Source organism: Buteo buteo, chromosome 13 (assembly GCF_964188355.1).
Source record: "Buteo buteo chromosome 13, bButBut1.hap1.1, whole genome shotgun sequence".
NCBI classification, from domain to species: domain Eukaryota; kingdom Metazoa; phylum Chordata; class Aves; order Accipitriformes; family Accipitridae; genus Buteo; species Buteo buteo.
Window position 1 is genome coordinate 22878229 of NC_134183.1, and position 22117 is coordinate 22900345.

The following is a 22117-nucleotide window of genomic DNA, read 5'->3' on the forward strand; positions in this document are numbered from 1 at the left end:
GCAAGGATGCATGTTCCCAGTCTCCTTTACAGCTCAGAAATTCAGGCTCCAACGCCCTTTGAGACCGTGCATAACACCCGTAGGAAGTTTTGCTTCCCAAGCCCAATGGCCCCTGCCAGTAAGAGGCAAATAGGCACTTGCAAGGTTGTCGTGTTTTGCCTGGTGCCTATTAGCTGCTCTGAGCGATGTTTTCGCGCTCCCAGTCCTGAGCAAAGCTGGAGCTGCTGGTCTCACAGCAGGGGAGAGCCCAGAGCCTTCCCAGAGCAGGGCTGGATCAAGTCTCCTGCTCCTCTGGGATGAGGAGAGATGCACACGGAGGAGAAGCGTGAACAGGAACCCCAGCTGGAAAGCCCATCTTGCCTGTCAATGGGCCCCTTTTTTGGGAGCTGCAGCAGCCAAGCGAAGGCAAATAAGGAAAACAGAAGTATAAATTCTTCTCGTCTTCCTCAGAAATTACTGGCTTTCCCTGCAGGAGTACGGCTGTGTCTGGGTTGGGCCCCCTCAACCTATTTGGCAGGTACTAGCATTGCAGACTCGCAAGTTCTCCTAAAATCATGGCACGGTCAAGTCGAGTGAGAGCAGCCGTGAAGGAGACACGCGATGGCCTCAGGACACGAGAAGCCCTGGACTTTATTCTCAGATCTACCACTAACCTTGGACAAGACACTTGACATCGTGCCTCAGTTTCCCAAGCACTGAAGCAGTAATAATTACAGCCGGGCTGGTTGCTTAGGAGGTTGTTTGTGAACCGCCCCACCGAATGCCAACCCTGTTATTATTCCTTGGCCCTGTTATTAGACCTAAATCCAACTTGCTTAAGAATGAAGACTCCTGTGAAAAACACACAACTGGTTTCCCAGATCATCATTTTTATTAAAGTTCACAAGCAGCTGAAGGAAAAAAAAAAAAAAAAAGACTAGAAAATGTAAATAAATGCCATTCAGAGCATGGCAGACTGGCTGTGCACAAAGTGCGCTCTTCCCGGCAGCAACGGGCGCTTGCTGCTCCAAAAAGACCTTTGTTGTTTGAAGCCATGTCAAGGCTTTTCATTGCATTGCATCATTCAGCTGGCCAGGCTACAGCTTAACCTAATCCAGGGGCAAAAGGCAAGCCTGGAGCATCTGCAGGACCAGATCTGCTGCGCAGGGAAGCGGGATGCTGGGGCGGTGCAGGACCAGTCTTCAGCAGCGGCCAGCCCTGGAGGAGGCCAGTCGGGAGCTGCAGCCCCGTGTCGACAGCCAAAATCCACGTGCCTTCCTCCACAGCGTGAATGAGGAGCGACTCGGGCTGACAGCACCCGCACGGATAAACCCAAATACAGTCGGCAGCCAGCGTGCACAGATAACCCGGGGCAGCTACAGCCCAGCCGTTGGCAGGCAACGTGCCGTCAAAAACGCTCACGTCTCCCCAAGGTGAAGCCAGGATGTGTGGCGCGGCACGAAGGAGGGGGGTCCCTCCCCAGCCTGCCCTGCGATGCTGCCCGAGTCTGCTCGCTTTCCGTCCGAGGCCTCACGAGAGGGAAGATGCCCCCTCCCAAGGCGCGAGCTTTGCCCCGCTGCACCTCTGTTTCTGCTCGTTTGCTAATTACGCCCTCACCCACGCGCTGCTCAGCGAGCGCGGCGGGGAAACTCAGAAGACCGGCTCTGAGCACGCAGCAGGTTTTATCTGGTGAATATCTCGGCAGCGGTGCCGGTGCCTTGGCACGCTAGCAGAGCCGCCGCACTCTTCCCAGCAGCTGTGTGCGGGGAGCTGCCCAGCCTCCGACCAAATCGCAACCGGCTGCAGCAAGGAAAGGGGGAAAAAAACCCACAAAACCACCATAAAAAGGCCCAAAGTGCAAAACAAAAGGCACCTGCCCTGTTTCGCCGCAGTACCCAGCGCTGCTGGCAGCCGCCCCGAGCTCCCACGCTTTAATGTTTCGACAGCCATTGCCAAGGCGGAGCGGCCAGAGGATGGGGAGAGCCAGGTGCTCTCAACCCCTCTTCCCTTTAAAAAACACTTCCAAGTCTCCCAAACAGCAAGCACTGCCAATGGCAAGTTCACTGCCTTTAAAAAAAAAAAAAAAAGTATTAATAGCTCTTAACCCCCGCAACCGAGTAACAAAAAGCACCGGACGGCTCCCCATGCCGTGCTTGCCAAGGGATGCAGCCTGGTGCACACCCTCCATCCCCCCAGTCCCGCCGAGACGCTGGTGCCCACGAGCCGTCCCCGCACCCCCATACCCAGCCCCAGCCCCGCAACCAGCGCTCCCGGCTCCTCGCTGTCCTCGCGCGGCAGCCGGTGGTGGGGCTGGGTGCCCCTTGGAGCAACCCCCTTGGTGTGATGCCGGCGGCCCGGCTGGCTGTGCCTCCCGCTCCTGGTGCCGGGAAGGGATGCCAAAGGCTCCTCGGAGTCCTGTGCGGGCGAGCAGGAGGGGACTCGGTCACCGCGTCGGCTCCGGCAGCGAGACAGGGGATGTGGACGTGACTGGCATCTGGGGAGGGAAAGAGAAAGCTCATTAACAGGCGTGATGCTCGGCTCAGCTCGTGCAGGGGAGCACCAGAAAAGGGGTTGCACGTTGGCAGCTACTGGGGTGACACCCCCACCCCGAATCCCAGAGATGGGTGGAGGTGGAAAGCAGCTGGTTTATTTGGGGTTTGGTGTATGCTTTGCTTTTGTGGGAGAGGGGAGAGAGTGGGTGTTCAGCTGGGGAGGGCTTAGAGCACCAGGGAGCCGGGCAGAGTCAGCCAGGAAAATTCTGTGGACATGACAAGGGAATGAAAAGTTGAGGGAAATGGAGTTCTAGCTTTTTTTTTTTTTTAGGGCAGGGAGAAGGGCCCAAGAACTGGAACAGACAAAACAAAAAGACCCTTTTTCTCTTTTTCCACCAGTTCCTCCAAAACCATCCATATGACTGACATTTCCAAGGGGTTGATTAATCCAGTCTGGAGCCAAGCTCAGACTGCACATGTTTCCATCTGCCCAGGGTTAGGAAAAGCCTGATTTTCATTGACTTTCCTCCCCAGGCCAGCCACTCCCTTCCAACGCTGCCTGATAAACTGGCTTCAGAGACAACCAGCCGCCTGGAAACAGCAGCAGCGGCAAAAAAACTGCAGTCCCTGTTTATCCAGCCTCGCTATTATACGCATGCAAATGGATTTCCCTAGGAGCCACCGAGAGAAAACAGCTGTGACTTCGTTCCGGCAATACCAGTGAGGTTGTAACAGGTTGCAAGCAACCAACCCAGCAACACACCGGTGAGCTGGGGCATTTAGGAGCTGGGAGATTATGCTGACATTCTTTCGGGCTGCCGTTTGCAGGCACACCGGGCTTTTGCATGGGAAGATGTCCAGCTGCGAGCAGGGCTCTGCGGATGGAGCCAGGAGCGACGCACAGCAACAAAACCCTGCAGCTTCTTGCAGCGGACCAAGTGCTGTTCCACGTGGAAGGGAAGCCAAACCAGGCAGCGGTACAACCGTTTTTTGCAAAAGTCTTGTTATCTATCTAAGCTGTAATTAAACTTCGGGAAAAGTCACTGAGCAGATCTGACATTTAATGTGACCACGGTATCAGAATACAGTTTTGGGCCTGGCACGCTGCCTAAATCCTTGCAGGAGCTTTGGGGCCAAAGTTCAGCTTTTAGGTGCCAGAGCTACCTCAAAGCCCGCAGCCTTGGCCGCTCAGCACCCACCCAAAAGCAGGCACCAGCTGCTGGTCCAACCCCGCAGCCTTCGCAGGAGCCAAACTCACCAAAGGGCTCCGGTGGGAGCCACAAAACGGCCTCTGAGCTTTCAGATGAGCCCCAGGAATAAACACCCGAGCAGTGCCTGGCCACCTGCCTCCGCTTCCTAGAGCCCAGACAGCGAGGAGGGTCCTGCAGGAGCTGAGAGGCATTGGGAGGGGAACCTCTGGCTCCTAGCTGCTACGTCCCCGTTTGTTTTGAGATGGGAGCTCTGGCATCTCCACCTCAGTGGAGTGTTTGCGGCTCAGGAGCCAGCAGAGAGGGACGCAGCGACTTCCCTCTCCATCTCATCGTCCCCGGCTGGAACGCGCGACCTCCCAGTGGCTCCGTCTCCCCCGGCGACTGTTCTGACCCCCAGCTGAAGGCTCCTCTCTCCGGCCCAAGCCCATCTGTGATTCTGCCCCATGAAAATGAGAGCATCGCACACGACAGAGGGTTTGGAGAAGCCACTTTTAATCTGGAGACGGGCAGCTTGCAGAACCTGTTCCTGGTACCACCTGAAGTCACCTCCTGGGAGGTGTAGAGGTGTCCCCATCAATTGTCACTGCACAGGGCTGCAGCAGACCACCCAGCATCGTCCCCTGAGCTCCGGGCTGGGCTTTGCTTGTGTTTATAAACCGAGAGTCTTTATTAGCCAAGTGCTCAGTATTTTATTTCCCTTTTGTAACAACTGGCCTCCTCGTGGCTCCCCCTCCACAGATGGGAGGAGACCAGCCTTTCACCTTTCATATTGCTAATCACGCTTGATCCCTGGAATTAACTGCAGGTAATAAGCACTAAATTAATGTCACACGGCATCCTTTCAGGGGCTCTGGGACCTCTGTCAAAAGATGCCCCAGCTCCAGCTGGGAAGGCTGAAGGCCATGCCCTTGAGGAAACGTTTCCAGCCGACCAGTTTTATGCTTTAAATGAAAAGCAGGCTTGGTGGTTTATGATCGACATTTTTCCAGGTTGTATTATTTGGGTTTCAGGGCCAGTATGAATGCAACCTCACCAGTTTATAGGCAAGAAAGCGGGTTTTTTTCATGGGTACAAAGTACTATTTCCTACCATGAGATTGCCCAGGCCTTTCCCCACCAGCCCAGCTCGCTCTGCTCCAAGGGCACCTTGGATGGTCCCTCCTGAGCCTTCACCAGCTGAGGGGGGTTCCCATAGGATTAGCATTCCCAAAACACACCAGCACCTGGGCACGTGCTGGCCAACCTGCCTTCTGGGTGTCCCTACTTGAAGAAGGATCCCACAGGGACCAAAACAGTTGTTGCAGCGGAGACGTGACACAATGGGAGCTGTAAGCCAGAAGATCCTTTGGCCAGACCTGCTATAGGACAACAGGGTAGTTGTAGAACCCTATAGCCAGTTACCCCAGTTCCTGAGCCCAGTTTTGGCACAGCTGCAGGCAGGACAGCCAAGACAAGCACGTGGGATGTGGCTGGTGCTGTGTGGGCAAGGCATGCACATCGGAGACATTCAGGTCTGGCCTTCATCCACCCGTCTCGGTGCTTTATTAAGGAGCTGTCACAGTGGCTGAAGCCATAACAATAACTTAAGTTTTGGGGTTTTTTTTTCTTAAAAAAAAAAAAAAAACAAAAAGCATTCTAGAAAAATGAAGTGAAGAGACATTCTGTCTGGCAAGAACTCATGTATATTTTAAATACTTCTTTTAACCAAAGAGTGGAAGCAAAGCCAAAAAAACACATAAAACCCTCACACAGTGACTTTTCACCAGTTTTATTTGCAGGTTGGCATATTACAGTTCCTAGTTTTCTTGTGCTTGTGCCAGGCTCCAGATTACAGGGGGAAAAAAATATCTATACAACCCCCACAAAGCTCTTTATTAGGTCTGAGCAACCCGAATACAGTACAGAGGAAAAAAGGTAGGAGAGGAAAATAACATCTCTGTGACTTTGGAGACTGCTTTTTATTTGGTGGCTGCAGAATCAACCCCCACCTCAAAATATTCCCTATTCCTGTTCCCAGCAGTGCAGCTGGTGTTGAGCTTTAATATTCAGACACATCTGCTACCAGAGAAAATTAATTTTCAGCTCTAGGATGGCTCTTAAAGGGAGGCCCCATTGACCTGAGTTGAAAATGATGGAGTCCTCACACTCTTTGCTGCAATATTTAATAGCTGAGTGGCAGTTAATTAGATTACTGAGCTACTGTGACAGATGCTAGGCAACGCCTGAGGAGGAGAATTTGGAAAGGCCATTATCTTCCAGTACTGGGAGAGCTCTCGGAGATCTCATTTTAACCCTTTCCACTCTTGCCCTGCCCTCACTGTGGTCCAACCCATGTTAAAACCAGGTGTTTCACAAATCAAAGGCCAGCACAATGCTCTGGGTGCTTTTTCTCCACCTGAGAAAAGCAGGTGGTCACGTTGGGCAGATGCCCAGCAAAGGTGCCAGGAGCTCCTCCTTGATTCCCAGCTGGCATCAAAAGAGATGCATCACTGGGAGATGCCAGTAATTTCACCCGCTGGGCGATTCCCAGGCGCACCAACCACACCAAGTGGGAAGCAGGGAAGTGAGAGGGTGTTAGAGGGTTTGGGCAGCATTCTTTCTTCCCTGTATTAAGTGAAGTGGATTTTGATGAGTCTATGGAAGAATTTCCCTCCCCACAGTTCCCACTTGCCAAATAAAACCTTAAGTGAAGCTTGTCAATCCTGCCCCTATACGCAAGGGTTTCCTAGCTCCTTCAGCTTGCTGGGATTGGGATGTAGTCTCTACCCACCAAAGCAGGGTTGTGTGTGTTGCTGGCACTGTGAAACCTGCAGACTGAGCTAGCAGAGGTGTTATAGACTTGCCGGGAAGATGACGCTATCCAAGTGTTGCCTGTACCAATATCTGCTTTCACGGTGCAAGGTGAGAGGAGTTTTTGGCCTTTGCCTGGCCAGCTGCATCTCAGCACAGATTGGTGAAGACATGCAAAGCTCTGTGGAGCAAAACTGGTAACAGAATGGCATCCAAACATCCCACTGGGGAGGAGAGAGGAGGAGCCAACAGCCCTGTCCCAGTGGCATTGCAATAGCACCTTCCCTGAGCAAGCGAGAACTGGAGCATCAGAATGAGACCACCAACTTTCTTATTTTCACACACCCCAAAATACTGATAAACACATTCTTCTTCTGGTTACAAAACCCCCTCCCTCCCACTCAGGTCTCACACAGAAGTCTCAGAAGTTCTGATTTAACAAGCAACGGTTTGGATGTTAAATAAACACCAGGACCATCAAATGCACCGTGGCTTCTAAGCTTTTGCTTCTGCTACCCACTGAAAGGTAAATACAGAGCATAAAAAGAGAGCCAAGACTTGTCGGCATCCCAAGGGTCACTTGCCTACACATTCATCAGCTCCGAATAAATCACCCAGATGCCCAGCAAAAATACCGAACTACTGAGACTTTTTCCAAAGCACCTGCTGCCCTGGTATCTCCCAGGACTCACATGCAAGTGCTTTTAGAAACCTTAACCCCCTATACCCCAGGGGGACAGGTTGTATTCCATGGTGATAGCCATGAGAGCAGGCATGGACGCACCTGCCCTCCCCTGCCCATCCACGAACAGAAGGGTGACGCTGGCACATCCAGCTAGCTTGGAGCAGAGGGAGAGGAGCTGCGGGCTGCGTGCAACCATCTATGCAGATGTATCTTTAAGATACTGGGAGGATCATCTGGAAACAAGAGAAACCTGGAGCTAGCTAGACTTACAACATCGCAGAAATGATTACTCTTTTCTGGCACTGCATCCCACCTTTAAATGTACCCTTCTCATAAAACACGAGCAACTTGGAACCCGTGGCTTTGGCATGGTGTGTGCAGATGCAATTGAGGCAAGACAGCGAGTTTCAGTTTAAGAGGAGGAGACCCTTACCTTACTGACCTCCTGGATACGAGCCCCCGAGCCCTGACCCTCATCATGATGGCAAGTGCTTCCACGTGCTGACAAAAGCTGTGGGGATGAGCGAGTAAGGCACCGTTGTGATACAGTTCCACGTGTCTGACGTAGGGTCGTAGCAGTCCAGCGTTTTGCACCTCTGAGTCCCAAAGTAACCCCCCACCACATAGAGTTTATTCCCCGAGGCCAAAGCGTGGCATGACATGCGCTTGGCTGTCATGTCCCCAATGCGTGTCCACTGGTCCGTTTCGCAGTCAAAGCGGTAGGCGGATGCTGCCGTGAACTCGGTGTCTCCTCCCATGATGAAAATCTGGCTGCCCAGGACAGCGGCTGCTGTGTAGCGCCAGGGCTGTGGGCATTCGGCTTTGATCATCCACCGATTCTCAGCTGGATCATAGCACTGGACTTTGGACACCATGTCTCGGTGAATGCTGGTCCCACCAAAGACAAAAAGCTTGAGCCTGGCACTCACCACCGCAGCGTTGCTCACTCCATCTCTCAAAGGAGCCACCATTGTCCATTTGTTGGATATGGGATCGTACTTCTCCACTTGCTTCAAGGAAACAGAAGGAGATGCAGGAAAGACTCCAGCTACTGCAGTGTGTCCACCAACCACATACAGGCAGTTTTCCAATTCAGCCGAGCCGTGCCCAAACCGAGCTATTAACATTGGGGCAGCTTTTGACCATTCCTCATGAACGGTGTCATACACCCATACGTCTTTTGAGACCCCGTTCTCTGAGCCCCTGCCTCCAGTAATATATACTTTGCAGCCGATGGCACAGGCACTAAACTCCTTCCGCGGACTGGGCAGGTCTGCTTTGGGGATAATTTCCTTTGCTTTGTGATCCACTTGGTAGATCTTATCACACATGAAGGTCTGTCCTCCCAGGATCAGCAACGTGTGCCCAGCTTTGCGAGGCCTGGCACAGGGACTGGTGACCACCCCATCATTCTGGAGGATCTTCTTCTTGCACTGAATTGCTTCGTCCAAGACAAGCTTGTTCCTTTCATCCACCATGATCAAGTCCTCAGAAGCCAAGGCTTCCTTGAGGCATTCAGAAGGAAGCAAGGCCAGACGAACATTCCTCAGAAGTTCTGGGAGATAAGCCTTCCGCTCATCCAGATCGTATTTCACCCACTGGATGACAGCCTTAAAGACCTTTTCTTCATCCTCAATTTCCAGCTCATCACTGGAGATGAGGTCCAGAAGAGTGTCCTTGGAAAGGTTGTTGAAGTCCTCACTCTTGTGAACAGTCTCAAAGTTGACCAGGCACATCCTCCAGGAGAGCTCATAGAGCCGCCGGCACTGATGAGCATCCGAGAGCAGCATCATGCCCAGGCAATTGGAAGGGTAGAGGTTCTTCTCCAGGAACTCAGCTGCCGCATCTCGGACATCATGGAACTGCAGCATGTCTCCAGCCTCCAGGAGGGACTCAGCATTCTCCTCATTGATGATGATCCGAGAGGAATAAGCAAAGTCCAGCAGTAGCTCCAGCACCTCCGGGTGGAGGCTGTCATGGAAGTTCACCTCATCATCCAGGCTCTCCCGGAGGCCGTTGCTAAACATGGCTTCGAAGTACCTGCTGGAGGCAGCCAGCACTGCCCGGTGACATGGGAACGACCTGTTTCCTGCCCAAAGGGTGACATCGGTGAACATGCAGTGCTTCCGCAGGGTGTTCAGATGGGACAAGACACAGTCCGGGTGAGAAGCTTTGTGAAAAAGCAAGATGTTCATGGAGCCGGTGCTAGTCCGGGATTTACGGTTCTCGTGGACGCTGACTGACATGATGACAGTGCTCTTTCCTGCAGAGAAACAGACAGAAAAAACATTATTCTCTTGTCCTTACTGATGTAAGGCATGGAGAATATATGCATTTGCTATCCAACCCTGGGACACTGTCAGTGGACCTCAAACGTGAAGCACCAGGTGAGACCCCAGTGCTCCTGCTCTGTGGGTGCTCCTGCACCCTCGCTTGCAGGGCCCATGCCTCCTGCACCTTCACATCCTCCAAAAATTTAACTCAGCTAGACTCAGGCTGAGCAGTGTGGGAAGGCAGAGCGGGGTGAAGGGGGAAATTCTACACTTTGGTTTCAGCAACGGAGCAACAAAGTGAAGCAATCAAAACCCAAACTTGATGGTAAATTGTCTCAACAGCCCCTAGAGGGTATTGGCAAACCGCAGAAGAGTTATTTTTCCTTAGAAAACAGCACTAAGAGAGCAGTCTATCCAGGATAAAGGGCATCGGTCTGTTCTTGGCTCAGCAGAAATCAAGTTTGCCTTCTGATTTTCATGAAGATTACCGCAGGTTTAGGAAAGGCAATTGCTACAGGTTTTATTTATGGAATATTTAGCTAGCAGCACAAGCAAAAAGCTTTGAACAAATTTTACCAAATCCTTTCATTGTAATTTTCATTGTAATTGTTGTTGATAAAACTCACCAGACACTTCATGTGACTTAAACATTTTGCAGGACAGATTGACATCAGAGAATAAGACAAAAGAGACAGCTAAATAGTGCTTTTTAAGAGACAGGCAGAAGCAAACACAAGCTTTTATTAGCTACTATTTCATTTAAGTGCTACTTGATACCTATCCTTGCCTGTAGAAGAAAAACCCTTTGGACCAATCAAATTAATACTACTTAGATGATAAAATCCAAGTCATTTACTCCAAAGTATTTTAGCCAGCTCTGTTTTGTTCCCCATGTAACTAAAGGAGACAGACAGATATGCATACAGTCCTCTCTTACAGCAGAAAGTCAGTACTGAAGCTGGTAGCACGACCGTCCTGAGGTTTGAAAAACAAGCCCCCAAAAAAAGGAAAAATGGCGTCAGCCTGCTGTGCCTCCGCTGTGGGCTCCTGTGGCAGCAGACACAGCAAAGCCATCACAGGCACTACACTAGGTGACATTCATTTTTCAATAACAGAGACTCTCCCTGGCTAACAGTGGAGCTTGCAGGCAGGCAGCTCACTAAATGAACTAAAGATGGGGGCATGTCACAGAGCTCCGAGGGGGGGGGCTGAACTGTCCCAGCAGCATTACGGCACTTGGGGCAGGGAGGACCCTCTTTGGATGCACAGGAGCATCAGGGGCTGCTGCCTTCAGCTCAGCTTCCCTGCCAACACAAGGCAGCCACCAGAACAGCTACAAGCTGGGGACAGTGGACCTAGTTCACAGAAAAAAGGGGTTGCTTGAGAAACACTGTTCAGCTCTGCTGTATCTTCTCTCTCACCCACACTATTTTTCCTACCCCTTTTCTACCCTGCCTTCCCAGAAACACTGCAGTTTTGCTTTGCAGACTAGAGACGCCAGGGCTGAAACCCCATGGCATCTCGCTCCAGCCACCTAGTTGTTTAGAAATCAGTAGTTAGCCACACAGATACAGCAAGGGAAGGGGTTTTCGTTGGGTTCTTTTTGTTGTCGTTGTTGGGTTGGGTTTTTTACTTGGTCTTCCCAGCTCGAGGTTTCTGGAGGGTCTTTCTCCCCTGCAAGCACAAGGTCTACAGATCAGCCTTGTCCTCCCCAGCTAGGCTGAGCTCACAGCCCCAGCCCCAGCCCTGCACTCAGGGTGCCGGGGGAAGCCACAAAATGCCGGGAGAGCGGACGCAGTGCTCCCAGGCTGCTGGCAGGTCACAGCCTTGACCCGGCGGAGACCTGGAGCTGCACAACCCTCCCACGCTCCACGGGTGGATGACCTCAAGCAGAGGCGGATGGCCAGATAAGCTGCCTGACTCACGCTCTGCTCACGCGCTTCCTACCCCCTGCTTCTCCAGCGCCTCCAAGAGAGTCCAAATTCAACAAATAGCTGTGGGCATGTCCCTCCTTCCCCACCCGCTGCCATGAATTACTGAGGTTGGTCTTCCGGAGGCCTCATTCATTCCTCGGGGCTGTGTCGCAGTCCAGGGAAAAGGTCTCTCTGTGCTTCTCCGTGCAGAAACAATAGCTTGCCCAAGCAGCCACAACTCTTACTTGGCCTCTGAGCCAGGCAGGGGCATCGACATGGGTATTTGGGTTGGATACGTGCATGCTCATTGCCAAAATCCCTGCAGCCTGGGGCTGAGGCTGCCAAACTCATGTTGCTTGTGATCGGAGGCTGTGCAGAATCAAGGCTCCAAAACAGGAAGGAAAATGCCATTATGGAGCAGCACTTTGAAGTGCATCTGAGGGAAATGGTTTCCAACACCTACACCCACCGCACGGACAACACTAATTTAAGAGGTTATATGGATTCCCGTGTCAAAGCTCTGTAATGCTAAAGCAAAGAATACAAATGAAACATTTATGAGTCTGCTAAAAGCTATTGATTTAGGTTCCTATTCCTACAACCTCAGAAACCACCCTGCCATTGCTACTGCTTTCTGTGCTCACAGCTCAGGTCAGCTATTCAATGTTAACCTTTGATTTGCTTATGCACAAAAAAATTAAGCAATTTAAATAGGACAGCTGTGGAAACAAACAGAAAGATTGCAGGAAGGCAGCATCATTTTTTCTGACACTAAGATTAGAAAAGCCACTACTCAGAATGGAAGCAGCAGGTCATTTAGAAATTAAAAATGTCTATATAAAAGCTGCAGCAGAGCGACTTTATATATATATATATATACACACAGACACATATATGTATACACACACACATAAAATCTCAGGCTTCTAACATCAAACACCTTGCCCAGGGCACTGAGTAACCAAATAATATTTCTAACCAATGGGTACCGAATGGCATCCAGGGAATAAATTGGCAGGTTCCAGTCCAGTCCCCATTAGCACTGCTCTTCATATCACCTTGTCCCACTACAGGCACCAACTGATCCCCAGTAGAGCCGCAAGGCTGAAAGCTAAAGAGGACACAGTCACAGCCCCTTTACTTGGCCTCTCCTGGATCCAGGTTCTGACACTGGATGTCACTGGTCACAGATCAGCAGCGCTAGACAGACCATTAAACTGAAACTAAAGCAGGCACTGAACAATGGTGTGCAGCCATCTCACCGGCAAGGCTTGCTTGCGGTTTCCAGCAACTTCTAAACAGCTTGTTTTGAGGGCTTCTTGAATTCTACCATAACTGGGCACAAGCAGAAAAGTGGCAGGTACTAATTCTTCCCTTCACAAACACACCCCACCGCATCTCTCAGTGTACCAGAGAACTTGGCATCATCCCACCCATATCAGATGAACAGAAACTGCAGGTAGCAGCTATTTCATCTGATGGGTTCCTTCCAAAACCTAGAAGCCTTATAATCCTCAGAAGCCCGTAACTAAAAGGATCTTCTACACTTTTCGTGATGTGCACAAACGTATGCTTCAATTTAAGCAATGTTTAACTGCAGCAATGAACAGGCTGGACCCATGACGTGCTCTTATAGGCACTTCTCAGAAGCAGATGCATGCAGAGCAGAATTTGGCCCCTATCACATTCCTCGCTTCCCTTACCCAGCTACCAAGCTAAAGAGAAAAAACAGAACCACTCAGAACGAGGAATATTTCACACAAAGAAACCTGTCAGTGGCTCCTGCCAAGCTCCCACCTGCTCTGCAAGAGCTCAGGGTGTTATCGGAGCTCCCAGCTGCATCTTCCATCATGCAGGAAGCCATCACTAGGACAGACGTGTCAGCGCAAATAGCAGAAGGCATGACCTGAACAAACTGGGTCTTGGGATTTCTCCACACTGCATTCATTTTTTTTCCTTCAAAAGGCAGTTTCTGAAAAAAAAAAGTATCTACTGCATAGCCTTTTAGAAAGATCTTGCTGCACGCAGAGGCAGACGATAACCCTTCTTCCATATGGATGAGAGCAGAGGGGCATCAGCTTTTTGACCTCTCCAACACTGCCTGCTGGCTATAGTATTCCCCTGGTTGTCTGCAGCCTTTGTACAACAGGTATAGGAAAGACAGGTTTTTTTCAAGCAGAGCAAGATAAGGGCGCTTTGGAAATCCTTCCACTCACCCACACAGGGCAGAAAGCAACCCTGAAGGAGGGTAGGAGTTGGCTCACGGAGAAAAGGGCCCTCGAATCTCAGCTCATGAAGAAAACACCCCAGCAGTCTCTCTGGACAGGCCAAGGCTGGCAAAGAGAACAAGGAGAAAAAAACCAAAACTACAGAGATGGCCAAACTGCCCACCCAAACAACAGCCATAGTTGTCCTGTCCAGGTGCCCCTCGCTTCCTACAAGCCATGCCCCAGCAGAAGGCTGTCCCCCCAGGCTGGCGGGTCGCCGTGTCGGAGCCCTGCTGGTATGGGTCATTTAGGAGAACCTCAGGAAGCACTCTCTTACCTCTTGAAATACCCAAGCAGCACTTAGAAATCAGATACTTTGAAGCCGTATCGGGCCCTGGTCCCCAGTCACAAAAGAACTGCATATGAAAGGACAGCTCAGAAGGACTATTGATACATGAACTTTATTTAGCTAGGCTCGGGGTTCCCCCCTCCGTCTTAAACCAGCAGGCTGTCCACAAGTCTCCAAGTTCATTCACTATCTGCAGGGAATCACCAGCTGAGATGCTGCTTCCTTTCAAGAGGACGACATTTGAAAGTGAATAACATGTTCCCCAGTGGGACTTCAGGGAATCGAGAATCATTTCTGCTTAGAAGGGCAAAACTACAGGATTTATGAGTGTTCTCCCAAGACCGTGAAGGTTGGCTGAACACCAACAAGGAGCCCAAATCCCAGGAACCGAAGCTGGCACTTTCAGTTTGCCAATCAGACTTTCAGAGAAGCAGCAAGCGCTCCTTTTTGCCCCACTCAACCATGAACTATTTAAAGCTGTAAATAAGTAAATAAATAAGCAGTAAGGCTCCCTGCTGGCTCAGCTCAGAAGACCTGGAAGAAGCTGCTCACGCCGCAGCGGAGATTCATTCCCAAGCAGTCAGTCATGCAGGCCCTCCACGTATGGACTGCTCTACAACCTATAGCCACTACATCCAAACCAGAGCAGACCCGCCTCGAGCGGCCAGCGATGGTTGCTTCCGCAGGGAGGCAGGCGTAAGACTAATTTTTATTTTCTCTCTGATTTCACCGTATCACCCACAGGGTGACATGCCGTCTTGAATTCAGCTAAAGTTCAACTTTTCCCTGGAAGCGGTGGGATAAATTCTCTACCCATTAGTAACGCATCTGCTTCCTTGTCCCAAATATCTGTACCTTCCCAACGCCTTTAGGGACTCCACCACCTGGTGCTGGCCAGCAATGCCATCCCAGGACAGAATTACTGGTATAGTACCAATTTCCCCCTTTTTACTGTACAGAGTAGCAAACTAGAAACCTAAAGTCACTTACTGTGTTGTCTTCATAGGGAAGAGCTCCTTGCAAAGCTGCTTAGGAGAAAGAGCAGTGTGGCAACACACTGCCAAATGCAGAACCCAGATACAGCTGTGTTTCAGATGCAATTTTCCAGCGTTGGAGACCATCAAAAGGTTTGAGAAGGGGGATCTATTACATCCAGGCATTCGCGTACTCACAGACACATCTCGAGTGTCAAAACCAGAAAAAAGCCAACAGAAAACAGGAAAAGAGGGTGGGGGAGGGAGACAGAAAACAAGAAAGGGGAAGAAACAAATGTAAAGATGTTTTCAGATGACTGTCATGTCCTTGCGTAACACAGTGGACTATCAGGTATACAGCTTGGAGCTGCTTGAAATGCTCGATACTAATAATGCCCTTCTGTAAAGAGTGCTTGAGATGAAAGGAATTAAAATACACCTGGCATTTAGCGCAGCACTGCACTTGTTGAGCGTGGAGCTTGGGCTGCTGCCAGGTGGGCAGCAAAGGACCTTTACCACATCATCCCCCAGGCGTGCTCTCTGCTCTGTCCATACTCCTGCGTGCCTGGATGCAGACTTTGCTCTCTAACAAATCGTGTTCATCTCCAGCAGCTCTGGTGGTTTGCCCTGTCAGCCAAATTTGTTCTTGTTTTCTTCACGATGACTAATGCAGCAAAGATGTAACTGTGATTTTGCACGCTGGAATTCAGGTAACATAACTCTGCTGTGAATCAGAGGGTATCTCTGTAACAGAGCTGGATTTGGCCTTCCTGACAAATTCTGGTTGTTTCATCATATTTGCAAATAGGTAAGCAAAGACAGATGACTCCATCCCCCCAGCGCAGAATTTCTGATCCTGCCCCAGCCTTTGAGAATGGAAGGCATCCTTATCATTTCTTCTCATTTTCTCACTTTCTAGTCTAGCCTGTATATCCTAGACAGAAAACAGAGAGACCATGTGAAAGGCTCCTTCTGTTGGCTCAGACAGAAACTGGGAGGTTTTCCAAGCCCAATTCTGTAGGCTCCAGGAGATCTGATTGTCTGGAGAAGGTCCGGGCACATATCTGAACGTCAACATGCTTACTAAAGCAAAGCTGAACTCAGAAACTCGGTCTGTCCATCAGCGCTTCATATCCCATTCTCACTAGTACCCACCATTCCTCCCTTTAAACCTGTGCTCCACTCTGAGCCCAAAGCCACCGCAAGAATCTACTGAATGCCACTTACCATAGAAAACAAAAGTAGTATTGCCAAGCTGTACCAATTAGCGAGGTTCTTGTTCTATCTTGCACAAGCACTGGTAAAAGGGGTGGTAGTGCCTCAAATCTGTATGACACGAACTAATCTGAGCCAAAGATGACCATGTTCCAACCAAAATAAAAATACCCACAGGAAACCCACTTTGCATGCAATATGTGCAGTTTTATTTGCAAATCAGGTTTTGGACATGCTACTCTGCAATTGAGATACTCCATAAAGCTTCCTGAGCTACCTGTGAGGCAATCAAATAAAGTTCACGTTCACCACTAAGCACACTGGCTTTGCAGTTCCTGGGAATACCACACCCTCCTACAACCACTATCCGGATCGGGATAAATAACGCTTTTAGCCACAGTTCAGGCTCCAGACAATAGCTTTTCATTGCTACGCCTTAACCCCAGTGGATCTTTTCAGAGCCCGTGATTCATTTCAGAGGCTGCTGTGGGGTTTTGTCCTCCCCGCCTGCCCTCTAGCTCCACTAGTGAATAAATCCCATTCTGCCAGATCAATCACAGTCGCTTTGCAAAACGAATGTGGGGCTGCAGAGGAGGCAAGCGAGTTTGCAGTCCAGTCTCCCAAATTATACACAAAAAGGCTCCAGAACGGAAACAATCTACTTGATCGCAGTATCTACCCCAGCCGCATCTGGGCAGGATAAAGTCCTTTTCAAGCAAGCCAACTTGCTAATGTGCTGCAAAGGCAAAAGGCCTTTGGTACTTCAAATACAGAGGAGTGGAACCACATGCCACTTCCCAGGGAGAGTTTAGAAGATGAGATGTGGTATACGTCAAATTAATGCCAGAATCACCACTGCAGTTGCTGACTCCAGAAAGCGTATTCAGATCCTCCCACTCTCTCTTTGCATACTGTGCCCAGCTGCCGGCGCTGAGGTTGGCAGAGCTGATTGCTCCGATGGTCAGGCTAACCAGAAGCCCTGCTACAGACGCTCATACCAAACAGGTCTGTCTGCCTGCTGTCAGGGCAGGATTTCAATTTTGTGCCTGGCCAGTTAACCTGGGGTTTTGTTTTGCCTCCCCCCATCCCCTGTCAGGCAGGAGATCTTGGTGCAACTGCCAGCTTCGATTTGCAGGAGCTCATTTGCAATTGTGGCCGGAGTTCAGAGCCGTGGAGATGGGAGGCCCTCAAGCCTTCTGAACTGATAAGCCCCTGATGTTGATGGGCATGGAAGACACCCGTTCCCAACTGGACTGTAAAGCACTGACAGATATTGAAGGGTCTGGGGCTGCAAGACAGAGCATTGCTTGTTGCCCTCTGGCTCTGGACAGAAGGGACAAATGTGACACCCATCTCCGATCTTTTTGTTTCAGTACTAACACAGCATCAAGCCACGCACTCAGCTTGCAAGTTCTGGATCAGCATGGGAGCGCTGCAGCAGCCCAGGCTCTCCTGGGCATCTGTGCACACATTGTAAGCAAACCAGAGCGATTGCCAGCGTGCTACAGTAATAAATTTGCCTCGCCACAGTCTGACAGGCTATCATATAAAACCGGTAGTCTTTGCAAAGTCTAATGGTCAGCGAGTAGACAGTGGTTATGGGGCATGCAACATTCCCAGGCTTGAGCAGTGGGGGGAACGCAGAGCAGCCTGTACTGGCTGGAGTGATACTAATAGTCACTGCGGGGATATAAAGTTGATAAGCAAAGACAGACCAACGTGACGGTGGTTAAAGGTCAGGCCAGGGGGCTTGGGGCAGCTTGTTACAGCTAAATGATTCGTAGCCGGCAGTCTTGCAGCCACTGTCTTAAGCAATGCCAGCTACATCCACTGCAATTCAATTACAGTCTATAAAAGATGGGAATAAACCTACTCCTCAGTTCAAGCACCGACACTGCTTCTTCAGACCTGCCCCTTCCACAGTCCCCGAGCATCAGCCGCCATCACTGCCGTGGACGGCCCGGGCCAGCTCTGCCCGTCCTGCTCCACCTACTCACGCCCAAGGCCAAGGCACTGCTCAACACCTTCTCTTTTGTAATGCTGCCACTTCCCTCCCCATCTCGCAACGCGCTGCCCGTCCTCTTCCACCTCCACAGATGACCACATCCCGCCCTTCCTGTTTCACTCACCTACCTCCTCCACATTGCCCAAAACCGCCTCTGGCTGTTAAGAAGGACCTGAACTCCTGCAGGCTTTGGGGAGCAACTGGTTACCACTGTAAGGACAAGAACGCTATCATAATTCACACATACGTACGTACACACAGACACGCACACACTCCTTGTCCCCATCCAGGACCACGTCCAGCACTCACTCCAGCGCCAGAGGGACCATATTATATATCAGACACATGCTTATTTTCACACGTTTGGAGTACGTGTCATGCAGCATCTTGTCACCTGCTCCCAAGCTGTCTGCTTTCATGAATTTCATTTGCCTAGCTCCTTCAGTTGAACAATTTTCAACTGGCCTTATCTCCTCTCTAAAACCACATCAGAAACACCATCCTCACCGCTTGAGTTACTTGAGCCTGCCCCAAACACAGCATGGGAGGCGACTACAGGGCACCTTCGCATGCATGGTGAGGGAGAAGGACTTCAGATAACAATCTTCAAATACTCAGGAAAATGAACAAAAAAGGGATAGGAAATTTAAGTTCCTCAGTGCTGAAGCTGCTTACGGTCTTCTGTGTCCACATCACGGTGCGACTAATTTGCTTCTGCAGCAAATTTCACTCTGGTTTGAGTCCTGCAAACCTTGTGCCCACCCCACACCTTCCCACTGCAGAGCAAACTTCCACCTATGCCTCCTCCCCAAGTGCTTTACTCAATACAGCCTTATCAAAGACACAAACCAGAGCAGACGGTTAGGGTTAAAGACACAAAAGAGACAAAATGTGTTTTCAGATAAGATTTGGTCTGAAGCAGCAAACAGGACAAGGAAAACAGAGAGGCCCCAGAAAGGGTCCCATCTCACTAAGAAGTCAGACCCCTTGCAAGATGGACAGAGAAAAGAAAGTACATGAGAGCTCAGACCTGTTTTACACCTACTCCGAAAGGAGACAATTACCAGAGAAGCAATCAGTAGCACAGCTGAGTTAACAGTAGCAGCTGGCCACCACCAGAAAGTGCCGGGTGTGTTACAAACATCTTGGGTTGGTCCTAAGGCAAGTTCAATAAAAACAAGTGTTACAAGATACTGGAATGAGGGAGAAGACAAGGGAAATTGTCAAAGTATAAAGGTTATAGAGTTGCTTGTCTTTGCTGTGGCTCTGGATCCGTCCTGGGGAGAAAGTAGTACATTTGGAAGAAGACTACAAAAGCTATGGCCCACGGCACCCTGACAAAGTCACTCCAGCAGATCACAAGAGAAGACATGCAGAGATTGCCACAAAAAGAAAACAGAAACCAGTTATGAAACTAGGGCTCTCCATATAAATAGTATGAAACACTTGGGTGTCTGCTTATGAATGGCTGAGGACAGAAGATTTTCCAAGCACAGATTTGGCTAGTCTAAGCCTCCCACGCCAACAACTACCAGTGCAAGTGGATGTATGAAAAAAATAAAGCACCCCCCCCCGCCCCCAAGTACCGAAGAGGCAAGGCACCCCCCCTCCCCAAGGACCAGAGAGGCTTTTAACTTTTTTTAAATGCAAAGGGCCCTGTAAGGACAGCAGAGGGATGGAGAACGAGTTTTTCTTCGCTGTCAGCTCAGCTCCGTCATTGACACAAACCTGCACGCTTCTCTAGACAGGTTCACTTGAACTGCTTTCATCAGGAAGGCTATGGAAGTTGTGTCCCTTAAACCGCAGCTTTGAGAGAGGCAGGTACAAGGAGGGGGAAGCAGTGCCACTTTCATATTTGAGATGAATAGCAGCTTGGGTTTGGGTTTTTTTTTTGTTGTTTTGGTGTTTTTTTGTAGTTTTTTTTTTCTGTAAAAGAGCAAAGCCCCTCACCTCCCTAAGCGTTTCACTGCCAGCCTTCTACACCCGTGAGCCCGCCCGCCAACCGCGATGCTCCGAGCTCCCCGGCGAGCCCCGGGACCGGTAACCGGGGCGGCACGCTGGGTGCCCTTCCGCCGGCAGACGGTCTGCCGCCGGGCCGGCAGGTCCCTGCCCTCCCCCGGCTCCGAAGCCCCGCAAAAGCAACGCCGGCCTTACCAAGAGGGGCCAGAGCCGGATTCAGAGGCGGCGGCTCGAACCCCAAGCTCCCCAAAACCAACTCACCGTCTACTCTCCGCGCCCGGCCAAGCCGAAACCTGCGGGAGCCCCGCAGGGCGCCCGGCGGGGAGGAGGGAGAGCGGGCGGGCGGGCAGCCCCCGTCGGAGCGCGGGCGGTGCGGGCGGCTGCCCGGCCCCAGGCGCGGAGCGATGCGCGGCCGCGGCGGCGCCCCCGCCTCCCCCGGCCCGGCCCGGCCCCGCGCGCTCCCGGCATACAATGTCAGCGGCGGCTGCAGCCTGCCTCGCGTGGGACTTCGGGGGCGGGGCCGGCCGCCGCCTCCTCCGCCAGTCAGGGAGCGCCGAGAGCGTGACGCGCGTCTCCGCCTCGCCCCCCTGCGGAGCGGCGCATGGGAGGGGGCGGGCGCAAGCCGGCAGGAACGGCCAATAGGAGGAAAGGAAGGCGGCTTGGGGGCGGGACGAGGGCGGCCCGGAACTCCCCGGGTCCCCAGGCCCGCCTTCCGCCCTCGCAGCCCTGCTGAGCGGCTCTGCGCGGCCCTCTGCTCCCCCCCCCCCCCCCCACTCCGCGGGTGTGTCGCGGCCCCCACGCCGCCCGGTTCGGCACCTCCCGGGGGTGCTCTGCCCCGGTACCCCGCTGCATAGCCGCCGGGACTGCCCTTGGGCCTCTGGTGGAGCCACCCGTGACATCCCCGCGGCAGAAAGCCTTCCCCCCCCCGCCCCGGCCTGGCCTTTGCCCCCCGAGTCAGAGCTGTGCTCCGTGTGGTGCTCCCGCGGCGGGAACCGGGCTCTCCGCCCCACGGCGGCGGCGGTGCCTCCCGGGGTCTTGCCCTCGCGCGTCACTCGCCCACCTTCAGCCCAAGCCTGCGGCGGGACAGTAGAAGTCAGTAACACGCTGCTAAAATTCAGGCAGATTTCTGAAATCTCCGGCCTCGGATCAGCAAAATTTCAGTACACGGGGGATGTGGAGGTCAGCGCGCTCCCATGGGGCCCCTTTGCCCGCAAGGGTTTGCAGAGGCCGGCTGGGGTCCGTGTCCCCTGCGTGGGGACGACCAGTCGGTCAATGCCTTCATCTGGAAGGAGCTGGGGAGGGACGGCTCGTAAGTGCTTCCTTTAGCAAGCACTGTGGGCCGAACGGGGGGAGAAATGCTGATTTAGGAACAATAACGTTTTTCACATAAGGCAAGAGCAGGCGGAGGAGCGCTGGTAACAGCACTGCCTCTGAACCCCCAGCGTTTTCCAAGCTGTGCTCCGGGAACTGGCCTGCAGCGTAACTTCACGGTGAGCGGCTGTACCTCCCCTGGGATATGTGTCACGTTTCAGCTGCCAGAAAAAAATAAGATGAAAGCTTTTTTTTGGGTGCACAACTTTTGGATGTGCAGAGGAGGCAGGGAAGAGGTGTTCCTTGTCTTCTCCCACAACCCCTTTTCCCTGGGGCCCTACTCCCCGTACTCAGTCACGAGTGTTCAGTAATAAGACTCAAATGAAAACCTAACAGTTCTATTTAATATATCTCCCCAGATAATAGCTACATGGAAATACCCACGTCCAAAGCGTGCCGAACCTTCTGTACACCCATGGATGGACTATTTAAGGGGTGCTGCTTCCAACCTAGTAAAGGAAATCTCTTCAAGTTTCCTACTGAACTAACTGCTGCTACTCATCCCTGCTTCGCAGCGATGACTCCTATGAAGTGCTGCCTGCACGTGTGTTGTGGACACGGGAGGAGGTGGAAGGTGGCTGCTATGGGGATATACTGAAGCAATAAATACAAAATGCAATCCCTTCTCCTCCTCCCGGGTTGAAACAGAAGATCAGCTACAGCTGGCAGAGGCTGTGTATGGTAAATAACAAAGT

At 51.6% G+C, this 22117-nt stretch overlaps 1 protein-coding gene across 4 annotated transcripts; it reads right to left on the reverse strand.

The window, feature by feature from the left end:
- Positions 1-682: 682 nt before the first annotated feature.
- Positions 683-21183, reverse strand: KLHL25 (kelch like family member 25). Of its 4 annotated transcripts, none has more exons than XM_075045066.1 (3): positions 21112-21183; positions 7590-9419; positions 683-2473 (listed from the first exon to the last, which is right to left on the reverse strand). In XM_075045066.1, the coding sequence occupies exon 2, from the start codon at positions 9400-9402 to the stop codon at positions 7633-7635; it is 1770 nt and encodes a 589-aa protein (XP_074901167.1). In that variant the 5' UTR covers positions 9403-9419; positions 21112-21183; the 3' UTR covers positions 683-2473; positions 7590-7632. The 4 variants fall into 4 exon arrangements, with proteins under 4 accessions (XP_074901167.1, XP_074901166.1, XP_074901168.1 ...); XM_075045065.1 differs by lacking the exon at positions 21112-21183 and adding an exon at positions 20313-20500; XM_075045067.1 differs by lacking the exon at positions 21112-21183 and adding an exon at positions 14889-14913.
- Positions 21184-22117: the final 934 nt, after the last annotated feature.